Source organism: Aplysia californica, unplaced genomic scaffold (genome assembly GCF_000002075.1).
Source record: "Aplysia californica isolate F4 #8 unplaced genomic scaffold, AplCal3.0 scaffold00614, whole genome shotgun sequence".
Classification (NCBI taxonomy): Eukaryota; Metazoa; Mollusca; class Gastropoda; order Aplysiida; family Aplysiidae; genus Aplysia; species Aplysia californica.
The window spans coordinates 34,074-50,708 of NW_004797884.1; the positions used below are offsets into that span (position 1 = coordinate 34,074).

Sequence of the window (16,635 nt, forward strand, 5' to 3'; positions counted from 1 at the left end):
TGGCCTTCGGTCTCCTGCGAGTGACAGCGGAGCGCCTAACTGCTACGTAACAGACACCGGTACAAAGTATTTGAACATCTTGCAGACGAGATGGTCTCCCAAACACACACATTCATGCATTTTTCATCACTGATAAGGCTCATCAGGTACAGCTGATGCTCAGTTCCCTGAATCAGGCCTTCAGTGAGCTCCATCGAGCGATCTCCCACACTAGACCAATCACCTGAGAGGAGCTGCCCCCCCATTAAAACAAAAACTAACAATTATATGGCACTCTAAAGACTAAGCTATTCCCCCAAGAAGACCATTCCCAAGCATCACATTTTAAAGCATCATAACATCAGCTGGAAGGACAAGCACAAGTTTTTTTGGTAGGCAGGCAACAATAGCGCTGTATCATTTGTATGTGATTGTGATTTTCCGTGCAGTTCAAGAGTTAAAAAAGACTGGTAGTGGTTCTTGACGTACCCCGCCACAACTCATTATAAGGGCTATGCTCATACCAAGATACATAATGCTACCTTAAATTACAAGGTTCTATCTGCAGAGCACATAAGAAATTTGACGCAAAAATTTTTTTCTTCCCCAACATATCAAGCTTTTTCAAACGCAATTCTCTGAATATCTTGATAATGACTCTGAACAATCTTATGATTTTTATAGAGCATTTGGTTTTTGACCTCATGGTTTTAGTAAGTCTAAACAGCCAAAAATTTCAGATAAAATTTAGTAATTCTAAGGTGGCGATCAGGCAGACACTGGGACTCAAGTTTTTCGGCAATTTTCCACAGTAGAGCCTAGCTACGAATCACCACCATAAAGCTTCTCAAACTGGCTTTCAGGCAGATCAAGCTTCCCAGCTAAAGAGCTTACATCCGCCTCTCCTGCATCACGAAGCACCTGCCATCGATGGCGAAGGCGGGACTCGGAATAAGTCATAAGCCGTTTGTGCTGTACTACAAACTCTGATGGCACTTGCACTTCATTCAGGAAGAAGTCCAGCATTTTCCGCAGCTTCATCTCCGACATTCTGTTGAGGAGGCTGGAGCTTTTCATCCGGCCAGCCTCCAATTCTGAACATCCAAGTCGAAGCTGGAGATAGTGTGCTTTATCCCGACACCCTTCAAGAGCATCCTGGCGTTCAGAAAGAAGTTTATACGCACGCGAAAAGTCCCCAATACTGCAAGTGAGCAGATGATTTATCCCCGGATTCCTCTCCGAAGATTGAAAGTTTTTGCCTTGAAGAAGTTGTAGACGTCTCTCGAGTTCAGGCACTGATGTGTGCTGCAAGATGCCCAGATTGTCCCTCACAACATCAGGACTGAGACCACAACGTCGGATCACATCCATTTTGTTTTTCACAAGCACCAGAGAAATGGAACACAAAAACTTGTTTGTTCTCATCAGTTCTTCCATAGTTGTAAGGTCACAGTTCAATTGCTCCGAAAGGAAATCAGTGGGAGACGCAAAACCTTCAAGAAGTTTTGATGCTTCGGCCCGCCTTTCAAAATATGCCTCAAATATGCTGTCCGGTTCTTTCAGAGCACGCAGGCTCACCGAATTTAACAGCCCAATTTCTTTTAATCTCTGAAATCTGCTATCAAGAACCTCATAAGTGCGATGAAGAACTGAAGGATTGGAAATAATGTCAGCTGCAGAGAATCCATAACTTTTGATCAATTTAATCTTTTGGAAAACAACCTCACTGCACACCAGTAATGGGCTATTGCGCTTCACCAACTCTGTTGCCAAGGACTCATCACAATCCAGGATATCTGCCAACTGGCTGATCTTGCTTTGGGTGTTGGGAAACTGGATAAGTTCCTTCAGAGCGGGATCACCTTTCCTCATCCGCTTCCACAGCTTTTGTGGCAAAGAGCTGTCGACTGCATCTCTGGCCACGTCTGCATGTTCCTCACAAGATGAATGGTTGGTGGAAAAATCTGACAAAGAAAATAAAAAAATATGGAAGTCATCTGTTCGCATTAAAGTGATATCTATGTCATACATCTGTACAATAGCAACAAGAGGTAGAACAAAAGGGGAGAGCAGGTAATGAAGAAAAAATACAGTTGGAAAAAGAAGAGGAACAAGACGAGTCTACTCTGATATCAAGCCACACTCCAGTTTCACATTGTGCAAAAAAAGAGAAGCACATGAACATAATAACAGTCATTTAATGCTGGGAAAGAGCCAGGCAAACACACAAAGTTAAAGTGACAAGTAAAGATATAATCAAGACAAACCAGTGGAACCCTCTACTAACCACTTCCCTGCAGAAAGACCAAGAAACATGATAGAAAATTTTCCCATGCAGAAATAGAACTTGGGTCTCCTGTGAGCCATGGTGAAGCAATTAACCACTTTTCACTTAGACGACGTAAAAAAAAAAATCCCATTAAAAAAAATCTTACCTGAAGTCGGTGGCAGAAAACATGACTTGAAACTGGAAAAGACTGGCAAGTCCTTGGTCAAGGCAATGTTTTGTCGGTTGACACCCAGCAGACGGATGTGTTTCCGCATGCACCATGTCAAATGACGGACGGGCAGCATGGTGGCACCCTTAAATCTCTATCTGTCAAAGGAAACAATAGAACAAAATGGTTGAGACAGCTCATTTTTAACTCTGCCATCCATGACATTTTTTATTACACACAAAATTAGAAGTTACTTTTGTTTTTTGCTTTTTTGGGTGTTTTTTTTTACTGGGACTATCTCTTGAAAGTTTGTTGGGTACAGCACATTTTTTTCCAGCAATTGCTACAAGTAGCTGTTTCTGCTACAACAAGGACTGTTCCAGAAGTAAATTTCCTTATTGTGTATAATCAACAATTTTTTTTATTTTACAGACAAGAAATTTTGTACACATACCAACAAAAACATGCTTTCTATTCAACAAAACATAACCCCTGATTTCAATACACTTTTTTATCCGATGTACCCAGCAGTCAAAGGCAGTGACCATGTCCGCTTTAGCCAGAGTCCTTCGCGTAGCGCAGCATTTGTTTAAAACACAATTTCTTCCTTATCTTCAAATTGCTGACTTTCTTCCCCCCCAGGTCCTTGTTTGATTTTAGGGGAAGAAAAGCCCCTTGAAACCCCTCACATATTTTTTAGATCAGGGTGACATACACACCTATCTCTAAAAAGCATCCAACTATAGTGAAATACAGGAGAACACTGTACGTCCCCTGAAACCACCTGCTTTGTTAAAAACATGCAGAATATTACTATACAACTTGGCCTGTTGGAAGTTCATATAAAAATGTCAAATATCTCAAAAACGAATCATTTGTGATGATATAAAGTCCTAATTCATGTAAAACATAAAAATTAACAAGAGAAAAGAAGGGTTATAATTTAATACTTGTACATGAGACAGGGGTGAAAGTAAAATACTTTATCTAACTATATCTCCGTCTTCAGTTCTCTATTCATGAGACATTTTCATTTCATTTAATTTCGCATACTGTTATTCTATTTTGCTGCGCTTTGTTGAGGGTCTAGGTTTGGCAGTGGTAGCAGAAAGTTGGTATGTAAAGATTGATCTGATGAGTTGGTTCTCTGACTCCATTGGAATGAGTGGATGGGAAATGATGGGTAATACTTGGTATTATCTGGTATGTGACTGCATTTTCCTTTTATACTAGTGTTTCAATTTCTCTGTCTATAATAGTCCACTACCCTGTCTGATGTGAACTCTAGTACTTGTTTCAGTTGTATGTTGTTGACTCAGATTTAATGAATGGGTTTTGGTTTCTGGAGATCTTCATTACTTTAGACCTGTCTTTGTAGCAGTGCTCATTTTCATTTCACATTTTTCCAATGCCTTGTTCTGTTTACAATGTTCTTGGAGGCTGTCCTGCTCTTGGTGTATGAGGCTCTGGTTGTCAAGAAAGAGCAGTTCGGTCAGTTGTTCTGAGCTGTTGTTTACTTCTTGTGTTACCTTGTCCTCAATAGAGACTATGAGGAGTAATGGTGATAAGACACAGAATTCTCCGACACTTGATGTCACTTGGAACAACAGTGTTCAACTTGCTAGTTCTTTTAGTGCTTTGATGGTAGTAAGGAGTAGCCTAGTTCTGTCTTTCATTCCATAATGATATTCTTACAAAGTGCCATAGCCTGCCTCTGCTGACTTGGTCAAATGACTTATACTCCTGATCCATGAACAATATGCCTGAGTCTCAGCTATGTTCTACAGCTCTGACATATTTGTCTCAGAGCAAAGATGGCATCTGTCCATCCCTTTCGGAGCCTTTCTGTTTCCAAATTCAAACAACAGCATGTTGCTCAGGTTTCCATCCTCTGATTATGTCATGTGTGTCTTACTTTAGTCTAAGTCTTACTCTTAGTCTAAGCACAAGGATTTTGGCATCTTTTCAACATGGCTAAGTGGTGATATTCCTCTGGATTATTGTGCCACACTCTTTGTGGTATTCTTTTACACTTTCATTTCCATCTCATGCTTGTGTTTTGTAAAGCCCTTTTCTTCGTTCATTTCTATCTGTTTTACACGAATAGTGACTTCATATTCGTCGCAAATTAATATCAAATTGAAATTTATATTTCATGGTTTATATTCGAACTATGCCACACAAAGCATTATTGCGTAGTAATTTCCATGCTTTGAACCAATCAGAAGATTTCAGGGGGCTTGGCCCCCCGTTTTCCCCCCATTAATTTGATGTTTTGGTATTTAGGATTGAAATTTTATTGAAAATAATTGATCTGCGACAGTACAGGGATCACATTTGTGATCTGCAGCACAAAATCGAAAATACTGCAGTTTCAGTTCGGCCCCCAGCACAGTGCACCTGTGTAAGGGAGTAAAATTAAAAATATACCCTTTTTGCTGTTGCTCAACTTTTTCGTACCACTATGATTACAATGTACACTGTTATTTTTACAGTCCTCGGAAAGTTACTTTGGTTACTTAATTGCAGAATAGGTATCAGTATCATCACAGGTGACATAGCTGCTCCTCCCTCTTCTCCAGGATCAATGAAAGGGTTCACTTGCTGATAGTGATAGTGCCAGTTACCAGAATTTCCACTCAGGCTGCTGTCTCTCCATAACCTTCTTGAGACACCAGCTTCCCTCAGTCCCTTCATTGTGTGATGTAGAGCCTTCATCTTCTCTGTGGTTGTTGAACTATGCTGTCAATGCTACCATGACTGTTGACAGATCTAATTGCATGGTGCCGCCAATCTCAGTCTGGCAGGCTGGCTCACAATAATATCAGCGCATTCTGCATGACCAAGGCTAAAGATCCATACAATCCTTATGAGTCTGCTGCTTCCTATCACCTCTCGCCAGTCTGCACACATCATGTGTTTCTCCTTTTTTTTCAGGGTACTCATCGAGTCAGTGACGAGGATGGCAGACTGATGCTCTGTCGCCTTAATCCAGTTCAGGGGCTCTGTGATGGCTTCCTCTATAGGCATGTACTGGACCGGGCGTTGAAAGCCCATATCCAGATTTGACCCCTCGCTGTGCTGATCCATCAGTGAAGATGATTAAGTCACTCTGTTCACTGTTCTCCTCTGTCAGTGTCTCTACCTCGGCATTGGCTGCATCATCATCATCATCACTGCCTTTCACCCCTGGCAAAGTATAGGCCACATACAAGCTCCTTCCATTTATCTCTATCCTGGGCCATCCTTCCTAGCTCCTTCCAAGTGAGCTTCATCGCTCTCATGTCCCTTTCCACACATCTCCTCCATGTCTCTCATGGCCTAACCCTGCCTCGTGCTCCCTCATACTCCATTGCAGTGACTGTCCTGTGATGTATCCGCTGGGCTTTCTGAAGGTGTGTCCCATCAAACGCCACTTTCTTAGTCCTATTTCTACTTCTACATCCTTTTGTCCTGTCCTTTCCCATAGCTCTTCATGTCTTATTCTATCCTGCCACTTAATTCTCAGGATACTCCTCATACATCTGTTGATGAAAGTCTGGACTTTATTCAGCACTGTCTTTGTTGTCTTACAAGTTTCGCAGCCATAGAGGAGCACACACTTGCATCGGCTGTCCTCACTGGATATTAATGACATTCTCTGCCTAAGGTTGAAACCACTCGAGTATACTGTCCAAAGGTGTCTGTGACGCTGATCCATTCACATTCCCTTCAGATATATCTTGCCCTTCACAGCATTTTTAGTCACAGCCAAAGTTGTTCACTGCCTCATTCATCTATTCAGTCCCCACGTATACCTATGTACACAGTTCTTAAGCCTAAACTTAAACATATTTCCTCTTTGTTATGCAGTGGGTGCATACAGTACTATAGGCTAGATCTATTAGTCGGAAAGTATGAAATAATTAAATTATAATAATAACAATAAATTAATAAAGAAATATATATGGCTCTTTTCCTCTAAGCAGACGGTCAATTTAGCTTAAGATGGTCTCAAGGCTGTCTTCAAGCAGCTTCTTTCATGGCTAATTCTTCCTATGTTTGAAGCGCAGATTCAGTTGTAGTGCTTGCATGTTAGTATTGTTAGTGTCGTAGATTGAAGCTCTGTATTTCCGCTGTTTTCCTTTCGTCGTTGGCGCTTCTCAGCCTGGTGGTTTCTAAGGCTGTTTTCTAGTATTTTAGTTCTTTCCTTTATAATATTCCTCCCTGTTTTCCGGTCCTCAGCTATTTCTTCCCAGGTGTTAACATCTACTCCAGAAATACTAATGATAATATATGCTACCTAATTACTAATTACTTAACTGCTAACTTCTATCTAGTACTAGGCTAAGGAAGTGGCTAGTGCTTATTCTCAATCCCGGAGAGAATAATAAAAAATACGATCGACCTCTTATCCCTGGTGAGACTTGCCAGCGTTGACTATCCTCACCCCGGGCGAAACAAGACCTGTTTTTTTTAATTTTTTAATACTGTCTATCGATGTGGATGATCAAATTGACAAAAACAAAGAGAAAAATGATGTCTGTTACAGCAGAAAGTAAAGTAGATTTTAAATCTAATTTGGTAATCAAAAGATGCTACGAAGTCCTATTTCACTTTTGAAATCAAGCCATTTTGTTTTGACCAAAAGTTCTCGCTCATGTTCTAACTACTGTGAGATTGAGGACAAGTTTATCTGGATGTTCATCGAAAGTTATTTTGAGCGCACACCTGGTGAGAGTAGCCAAAAGGGGCTAACCCTCTCATGGATTATATAAATCCAAAGTTATCTATCATGCAGGGTTCAGATTGATAATCATTGATTAGCCTAGGCCAATCACTCCGGGTGAGAGGGCGAGCCTTTAGGTTATTCTCCCCCGGTTTGCGTTCAAAATAACTTCCAAAACAATTGAGATGACACAGGCGAGCATTTGAACGAATTGGTCTTTTTTTTTTACACAGCTCATAATATGCAGGCATTTCAGGCACTACTAGTTATTTCTCTTCACACATTATTTGCTCAGTGCCAGTAATAATCTACACAAAACCTCATGTTTGCTATAACCATCACTCGGATTTTAGGTCAGGCCCGGCGACCTCGTTGAACCCATGTGGAGTGAACTAAGCGTGAGACTGGAAGGAACCACTTCACTACAAGCCAGAAAATCCAAATTCAAGCAAAGAATGGTGCTTTTTCGGCAGTTCCCAACCCCCAATTTCGCCAGTTTGGGCCCCAAGAATGAAGAGTAGGGGGCTTTCAGGGGGCTGACCTAATATAAACATGGGAGGACTTCCGTAACGAGCGACTACTAGGCCTATGTGACAGAGTAGAACAGAGGGGTAGGGGTAGGGTAAGGTTTGGGGTAAGCCTGTGGCTATGCGTACGGCCCTCCCTCCGGTACACTCTATGAGGCATAGCCAGTTCGTTGGGGTAAAGGGAAAGGGTAGAGGTAGGGTATAGGTTTGGGGTAGGCCTAGGGTTAGGAGGGTTCAGGCTTTGGGTTAGGGTTAGATAGGTCTTTTCTTTATTGTATTTGTCGGGGCGGTCGCTTGTTACGGAAGTCCTTCCAAAAACATGGAGGGGGGGGGGGGTGCCCTCCTGAATTTTACCATAATTAGATGTTTTGCAGTTGGGAGTGTATACAGACCCGGTAACCAGGAACAAAGTCACGAAGTATACAGACCCGGTAGGGGAAATCGTTTCGGAAAGTTTCAGCACCCTCTTGGCTCAGAGTAGACTTTGGTTCTTCTAGATCTATGTGGCCTTGGTCTAGATCTAGACAGTTGGTAGACAGACAGACATAAATCATCGATCTAGTTTCGAGACCTAGATCTAGATTTAGATCTAAATGAAGACTAAGGATGTCTTTTCGATGAACAATCGTTTTTCCTCCGTTTTGGAGTTGGAGGAATTCTAAGACATGATTGAGGGAGAACAATGTCATAATATCATTTCAATCGAGCAGTCACCCTCTCTATTTTCTATTTATAATAATAATAATAATGAAGATCATTTCTATAGCGCCCACTCCTGTGTAAACACAGCTCTAGGTGCTTTACATAAATGAACGTAAGAACAATATTCATGCACGCGACACACACACACAAACACACACATATACACACACAAACACACGCATACACACTCACAAACACATAACACGCACACATGTGCACACACATGTATGCCAAACACACACACACACACACACACGTACACACACACACATCTACTAGCTAATAACACGCACACGATTACACATTGTCACGAAATGAGCATAAAATAATATAACATACACTGCAATTCACAAAATACATAAATGGATTCATAGACATTTACATAACATTGTATTGAACATGAATCTACTGACTTAAAAATAAAGGATGTCAATAAATCATGGGTCTCAACTCAGAATCTTTAAAAAGGAGGAACTTTCGCGTAATCGCGACAGAAGCCCATTTTCGCGAGACACCCACTATCATTATACTGTTGGACCCTAGAATGTTGAAATAAAAACCATCAATTTATCAAATCAAGGTTATTTTGTACCAGTTTGGGTTTGGAAGATAATTTCAAGTAAGAGTCACTTACCAAATATTTACAATCTTGATTACGTACAGAAAGTGGAGGCGCACTGTAGTCTTGTGCGACTTATTTATATTTTACCTTCATCATATTCGTCTATATAAACTATATAAAATTGAATCTTGTTGTGAGCCTGGGAAAAGGCCTAGAACCAGAATATCAACTGTCATGAACCAGTCTGGGTGTAATGATTCATATAATAAACGTGAAAGACAAAATTAATGCTCAAACTCAAAGTAGAGTAATAACATGAATGGCTCAAGTAAACCTATTCAGTGTGAGAGGTGTAAGAACTGTGGGAGGGCAAGATACAGTGACACTGAAAATCTGCAAATCTGGAACAGAAAGCTAAAATATAGAGACATAATTTACTGTCACCCATCCAATGAAACGCGATCACTTAGACCCCTGCCCAAAGTTCATTAACACGCTCACAAAGCATGCACAAACGCGAACTTTACTTTGCAGAGCTGTAGTAGTAATCAAAATTCTAAATATTAAAATTTGCTTCCAATTTTTTTTCTTTTTTTTGTCCTCTGGTGTTGCGCCTAGCCCTCCCCCCATCCCCGAGTGTATCTTTTAAAAAGAATAAAAAATCTCCCCCAATTCCGGAGTCCTGTTTCACAGCGCTCAGAACGCGTGCAGGTTCATTGACCGGTCACTATGACGAGCCCGACAAGACGCTTGCATAACTTTCTTTTTCTTTTTTTTTCCCCCCACAAGCGACAGCACAGTGACGAACATTATTTTCATGGCGACACCACGTTTGTAATGCAGAACCTGCATGTCATAAATGTTGCGTATTCAGACTTTAACAGACAAATTTCTCAGATCTTGATTTTCCAGTCGAGCCTCGGTGTCACATACAATTCCGCTTGCCGCCATAGCCGCCTGTTCGCGTGAAACGTACTCTCACACCGGGAAAAGCCGAATTAATATCACAAATCGCGACCAGCAAAAATGAACTTAAAGACGTTATCGGATTTGTTTTCAAATAATATTCGAGATCTTTTATGTACTTTCCCGTGTCTCGGCGATTTTTTTTTTTTACAAATTCCCGGGTAATTCACGAGGCCTGGCAGTCACTCTGCTCCCAACAACTCTCTTCCTGATTGACCCGCTTTCGCAGTAGCGCAGGACATGGCGGTAGAGGAAATCCGCTAAATAGCGGAATATTGAGACCCATGGTAAATGTGTCTTTAAAGATCTTTTAAATTTAGACTCAGATGTTGTATGTCTCAAGGGTTGGGGAAGAGAGTTCCAAACTGACGGAGCAAGGTGGGCGAATGATCTTTCAGCTAATTTTTTACCGCCTTTTCTAGGAACTCTTAAAAGATACTGATCGCCTGATCTTAGTGATCTAGATGGAACATAAATCTGGATGAGATCACTAAGATATGAGGGAGCTTTGTTATTGACACATTTATGACATAATATTGCAATTTTATAATGACATTCTAGCTGACATTTCTCTGTCTCTCCTCTTTCTGCCTGCCCCCCCCCCCCCTCTCTCTCTCTCTCTCTCTGTGTATCGCTCGCCTTCTCTTTCTCTTTGTTTGTCTCAGTCTTTCTTTCTCCCCCACCTACTTTCCCACTCTATCTTTCTCTTGTTCCCTCCTGTCAACTGGGGCATGTTATATTTGCTAGCACTTCCTCCTCTTCTCTACCCCCTCCTCTCTCTCTCTCTCACACACACATACACAAACACACAATCTCTCTCTCTACCGGGTCAGGGTCTGGGCACTGAAACTTTCCGAAATCACAAAAGATTTCCCCAACGGGATCTGTATACTTCGGGACTTTGTTCCCGGTTACCGGGTCTTCGTTTGCAGTTAGGTTGCATCCCTGTTCTTTGAGTTGCCTTTTTGGTCATCACAAGACTTCCCGATTTCTTCTCTGGATGTAAACAAATAGATCATGGACTTTAAAGAATGTAGAGTGTAGAGATCTAAATCTAAGATCTAACTGTTCTAAATCTAGATCTAGATCAACAAGATCACCCGTCGCTTTTTCGGCAGTACCCACCCCGCAATTGTTATTCGCAGGTTTTGGCCCCAAGAGTAGGGGGGTTTCAGGGGGCGGGGGGCTTGCCCTGACCTATAAATATATAAAAATACGGAGTGTCTACGTACACGGTAACCAGGCGCGTAGCCTCAGGGTCTACGTACACGGTAACCGGGCACGTAGTCTTAGGGTCTACGTACATGGTAACCGGAAGGTTCAAGAGATAGTTCACTCAGCCAAAAACAGTGTCACTATTATTGTTTTTCACACAAGTAGGGTAGATTCTTACTCTGTTCGCAAAGTTCGCGCTTTTTCAAAAAGGCGCACTAGGGTCAACCGCTCTATAGTCCAGCATGATACCCACTAAATTTCATAACAAAGCATCCCGTAAGCCTTTACTTTCACTTTCGTTACCATCAAGAAATTTGTCAGTAATTGTCTTATAACGCAACAATTATTGTAACATGCAGGTTCGGCATTACAAATGTGGTGTCGCCATGAAAGTAAATCAATATATCTGTCACTGTGTCGTCCCTTATAGGGGCAACATGAAGAAAATATACAAGCGTCTTGTTGGGTTCGCCATTGTGGCCGGTCAATGAACCTGCGCGTGTTCTGAGCGCTGCGAAGTACAGGACTCAGGAATGGGGGGGGGGATTATTGGGTTTTTTTTAAGACGCACTCGGGTATAGGGGGAGGGCTGGACGCAACACCAGTGGACAAAAAAAAACTGAAACTGGAAGCAAATATGTTTAATGTTTAGAATTTTGATAACTACTACAGCTCTCTGCTAAGTAAAGTGTGCGTGGGAGCAGGCCTTGTGTGAAAACGGCCTAAGTGTTCCCGTTTCATTGGATTGGTGGCAGTATATTTTAGCTTTCACTTTCTGTACAAGACTTGCAGATTTTCAGTATCACTGCATCTTGCCCTCCCACAGTTCTTACACCTCTCACACTGAATAGGTCTACTTGGGCTATTCTACTGTACTTTGAGTTAGAGCATTAATTTTTGTCTTTCACGTTTATTATATAGGCCTATATATATATGATATGAATCATGACAGTCGATATTACGGTTCTAGGCTCAAAGCAAGAATCATTTTTATATAGTTTATATACAGGCGAATATGATGAAGGGAAAATATTAAGTCGCACAAGACCCCAGGCGCCACAATTTTCTGTAAATAATCAAGATTGTAAATTTGGTGCGTGACTCTGACTTGAAATTATCTCCCAAACCCTCAAATTGGTGTGAAATAACCTTGCTTTGATAAATTGATGGTTTTCATTTCAGTATTCTAGGGTTCAACAGTATAATAATAATGGGTGTTTCGCGAAAATGGGCTTCTGTGGCGATCACCCGAAAAGTTCCTCCTTTTTTAGAATTCTGAGTTGAGACCCATGTGATTTAAATAAGATGAAATTGGTTTTCAAAATGCTGTGATGTCATACCCTTTGGTGCAGAAAAGCAAGCATTAGATCAAATACTATAGCCTTTGGGTGTTGACCATACCTAAAGATGTACTTTTCCATGTTTGATTTTGACTGTCTTCTCTAATTTTAATATGTCCTAGGTCATTCATTTTGTATTTGCTCTTTTAGCTGTCATATTGTTTTATCCAATGTGTATGTTGTGTGATTTGTGTGTGTTTAGAGACAGAGAGAATATCGTTGTGAGGCTATGGAGATTCATGTTTATAATGTAACTACATATGTACAAAGTCATAGTCAAGACTACTTCTGACAAACTCAACGGATAAAGCTATCCTCATATCGTTTTATCCAATGTCCAATGTGTATGTTGTATGATTTGTGTGTGTGTAACATGCTAAGTATTAAATATATTTAGAGGCTATTCACACGTGTAGATGCATGATGTGCGTGTGTGTGTGTGTGTGTGCATCTCTCTCTCTCTGTGTTTATGTATTTTTGTGTGTGATTGTAAGTGTGGTGTGTGTAAAGATAGTATTAATGGGTGGCTGGTGGGTGCTCTGGTGTGGTCTGCTCCTTCTCTCCTATTCAACATCTATCATCCTTATCTTTCTCTTCCTTCTTTTTGTGTTTGTTACTCTCTTGTAACACTATCACCGCTTATCTTCAGCAAAGCTTATTTTGTTGCAAGTGCTAACTCTTTCGAAAACAAAAGATAGTTTTAGATATGAACAGGGCGCTTTGGCTGCAAGCGTAAGTGTATGCGTGGTACCAAAGCTCGATATACTTTCGCTTTCTTTACCTCCCAGAAATTTGCCGGTAGCAGTCTGATTAACACAACATTTGTAACATACAGGTTGTGCATACAAACGCTGTGTCGGCAGGAAAATAAATCATTGCTGTGCTTTCACTTGCGGAAAAAAAGAAAGTTATATTTATAAGCGTCTTGTCGGGCTCGACATCGTGACCGGTCAGTAAACCTGTACTTTCGCATCACATTGTGAGTACCAGTGATCGTTGGGGTCACCAAAGTTCATTCAATGTGTGCGCTGCGCGAAGTATAGGGCTCCGGAATAGGGGGACTATCGATTTTTTTAAAAGGTACAGTCGGGGGAGGGGTGGGGTTGAAGGCAACATCGGATGACAAAAACTGAACTTGGAAGCAAATTTTAGTATCTAGAATTTTGATTATTACAAGAGCTTCCTGCTACGGAAAAGCGTGCATTGGAGCAAGCCCTGTACAGAATTGGGATCCGTCATACTCATACATGCTAGTAAGCCGTGTTTTTTAACCAAAAGGTCCGCGTTTCATTGGATGGGCGATAGTCAAGGATCCCCTTGTTTCATTGTCCTTTGTTTTAAAGAGAGGTATGACCTCATCAAGAACATACGTTTTTAATTCGGTCTCTCTCTCTCTCTCACTCGATCACTCTCTCTCTCTCTCTTCCTTCCTCTCTCTCCCTCTCCCACTCTCTGTTTTCTGAGTCTCGTTTTCTCTCTCTCGTGATATTATTACATGTTTTGTAAACATCTATATTTTAGCTTTCTGTTCCAGATTCGCAGATTTTCAGTGTCACTTCATTTTGCTCTCCCTTAGAAAAGATGACAGGTGGTAGATAGGGGTCATTTTTTTATTTACATTCCGCTCACAACACACAAAAAGCGGAGTGAAAAAGGAAAAAGGTCAAGGTCATGAAGGGAGTGAAGCAGTTACCGTGTACCTAGCTCAAGCCCCCCCCGAAACAAAACACCCGGTTACCGTTTGTGACATTGAGACTACACGCCCGGTTATCGTGTACGTAGATAATGAGGCTACGTGCCCGGTTACCGTGTATGTGACATTGAGACAACACGGTGAAAAAGGAAAAAAGTCAACGTCAAGAAGGGAGCAAAGCAGTTACCGTGCGTGCACCTAGCTCAAGCCCCCTTCCGCACCCCCACCCCCCTCACCCCCCCGAAAGCGTACAATTTTGTCTGTGGGCAGTGGAGAGAGAGAGAGAGAGAGAGAGAGAGAGAGAGAGAGAGAGAGAGAGAGAGAGAGAGAGAGAGAGAGAGAGAGAAAGAGAGAGAGAGAGGAGTAGCACGAGAACTTCCGGTCAAAACAAAATGGCGACCCGCGTAGTTCGGCTCGATTCGAAAAGTTAAATAGCCGTAGCATCTTTGTAGACAACCAAATTAATTTACTTTTGTGTTTTAACATCTTTTTTAAACTTTGTTTTGGTCAATTTGATCGTCCACACCGATAGACAGTGTTCAGAAAGAGACAGAGAGAGAGAGAGAGGGGAGGAGTAGATCTTGTGAGAACTTCCGGGCAAAACAAAATGGCGACCCGCTTAGTTCGACTCGATTCGAACAGTGAAATAGCCATAGCATCTTTGAAGACGATCAAATTAGCTTACTTTTGTGCTATAACGTAATTTTTTCTTGGCTTTTATGAATTTGATCATCCACACCGATAGACAGCATTCCAAAATGAGGAAAAGCAGGTCTTGTTTCGCACCGGGCGAGAATAGCCTACGCTGGCAAGTCTCACCCGGGGTGAGAGGTAGATTGTTTTTCTATTCTCACCCCGGATGAGAATAGCCACTTCCCCCACGAAACTAAATACCCACTTACCGTGTTCGTAGATAATGAGAGGCGCCCGGTTGCCGTGTACGTAGATATTGAGGCTACGCGCCCGGTTACCATGTACGTGACATTGAGACTACACGCCCGGTTGCCGGTTACCGTGTACGTAGATATTGAGGCTACGCGCCCGGTTACCGTGTACGTAGACACTGAGGCTACCATACGTGCCCGGTTACCGTGTACGTTGACCCTGAGGCTACGTGCCCGGTTACCGTGTACGTAGACACTCCCATAAAAATAAGATAGCCCCCCCCCCCCCTGATTTTTTTACCATAATTTGATGTTCATGATGTTTTGCAGTTGCTATTGCTAGATTAGGTTTGATATCTTATTCTTAGCCTTAAGAAGTAGCTCCCCGCTCATCAAACGTATAGATCTAGATTCTAGATGTAGATCTAGACCTAGGCTCAAATAAGGGGGGTGGGAACTACCGAAAAAGCACCCATCAACCTACCTTCTTCGCTCTAGCCTAGTCCAAGCAGGCTGACCATGACTATGACCACGGAGTCTGAGAATTGATTTGAAGCGAGTGAGAGGAGAGCGCACTGAACTCGAGGTCGAGGTAGATCTAGATCTAGGCCTACCACTAGTAGACCAGGTCAGTCTAGATCTAGTTAGATCTAGGGTCTATTGTACTGTAGTAGAAATCATAACGAAGCATATGTGTACACTTTCAGTTTCAGGGTACAGTGTAGGCATCTACAATCTTCAATCTATATTCTAAATCTAGATCTCTAGTCTTTTTTGCATGTGTTTATCGAAACAGTGTACTGTCTTTGCATCAGTAGGTCCATAGCACATTTATCGTGTATTGTGGTCTGTGAAAATCTGGAACATCGATTTATTCTCACCATTGCCAGAAAAACTCTAGGCTACTACTGCTACTGAAAACAGAATTAGCCTAATGATGATGACTGTTAGGTAGGCCTGGGTCGCCTATCATCTAGTATCATTATGACGATGATAGAAATTTAAAATATGACAATTAGAATATAACACTGTTATCATTTATAATGAATAGAAGGCTGTAGTAATAAAAAATTGCAATAATGTATATATACGACAATAACAACGAAAGCCTAATAATAATAAAATGATAATAATAATAATAATTGGTATAATAATAATAATAATAATAATAATAATAATAATAATAATAATAATGATAATAATAATAATAATAACAATACCAAGAATTAGATTCGTTTAAAGGTCATGGAGTGACTTATTGCACATTTGGTCCACGCTGTCTTAAACAAATTTGAGCACCTGCCAATATTAATCAATCTATCATTATGTGCATGGGGAAGTTGTTAAAATTTAGCCTTCGTAAAGAATGCATAATGAGTGAAGAATGATGGAGAATGAAAAAGGTTAAGGAAAGTGGGTGGGATAAATCTATGGTTCGTAGTGAAACCACTAAACCGTAAGGTCGGCATACCGACCGTAATTGTATGTTGTTTTGTTGTTGGTTTGTTGTTGTTGTTGTTTTGGATCAACCCGAGAGGTAAAATGCCTTTACGATATTTTCAGAGTTTAGCCTAGCTATCATTTTGTTTCCTAAGAACTAATCAGATGTATGATGGCTGTT

At 41.3% G+C, this 16,635-nt stretch overlaps 1 protein-coding gene across 1 annotated transcript; it reads right to left on the bottom strand.

The window, feature by feature from the left end:
* Positions 1 to 647: 647 nt before the first annotated feature.
* On the bottom strand, positions 648 to 15,837 carry LOC101856212. The gene is made up of 3 exons (XM_005107583.3): positions 15,499 to 15,837; positions 2,415 to 2,575; positions 648 to 1,943 (listed from the first exon to the last, which is right to left on the bottom strand). The coding sequence occupies exons 2-3, from the start codon at positions 2,551 to 2,553 to the stop codon at positions 802 to 804; spliced, it is 1,281 nt and encodes a 426-aa protein (XP_005107640.1). The 5' UTR covers positions 2,554 to 2,575; positions 15,499 to 15,837; the 3' UTR covers positions 648 to 801.
* Between the last annotated feature and the right edge of the window lie 798 nt (positions 15,838 to 16,635).

Bases quoted from the DNA above. Each gene is read 5' to 3' on its own strand.
- LOC101856212 (XM_005107583.3), bottom strand. From the start codon at position 2,553: ATGCTGCCCGTCCGTCATTTGACATGGTGCATGCGGAAACACATCCGT. The intron at 1,944-2,414 runs GTAAGATTTTTT...TTTCTTTGTCAG, and splicing joins TTTTCTGCCACCGACTTCAG to ATTTTTCCACCAACCATTCA.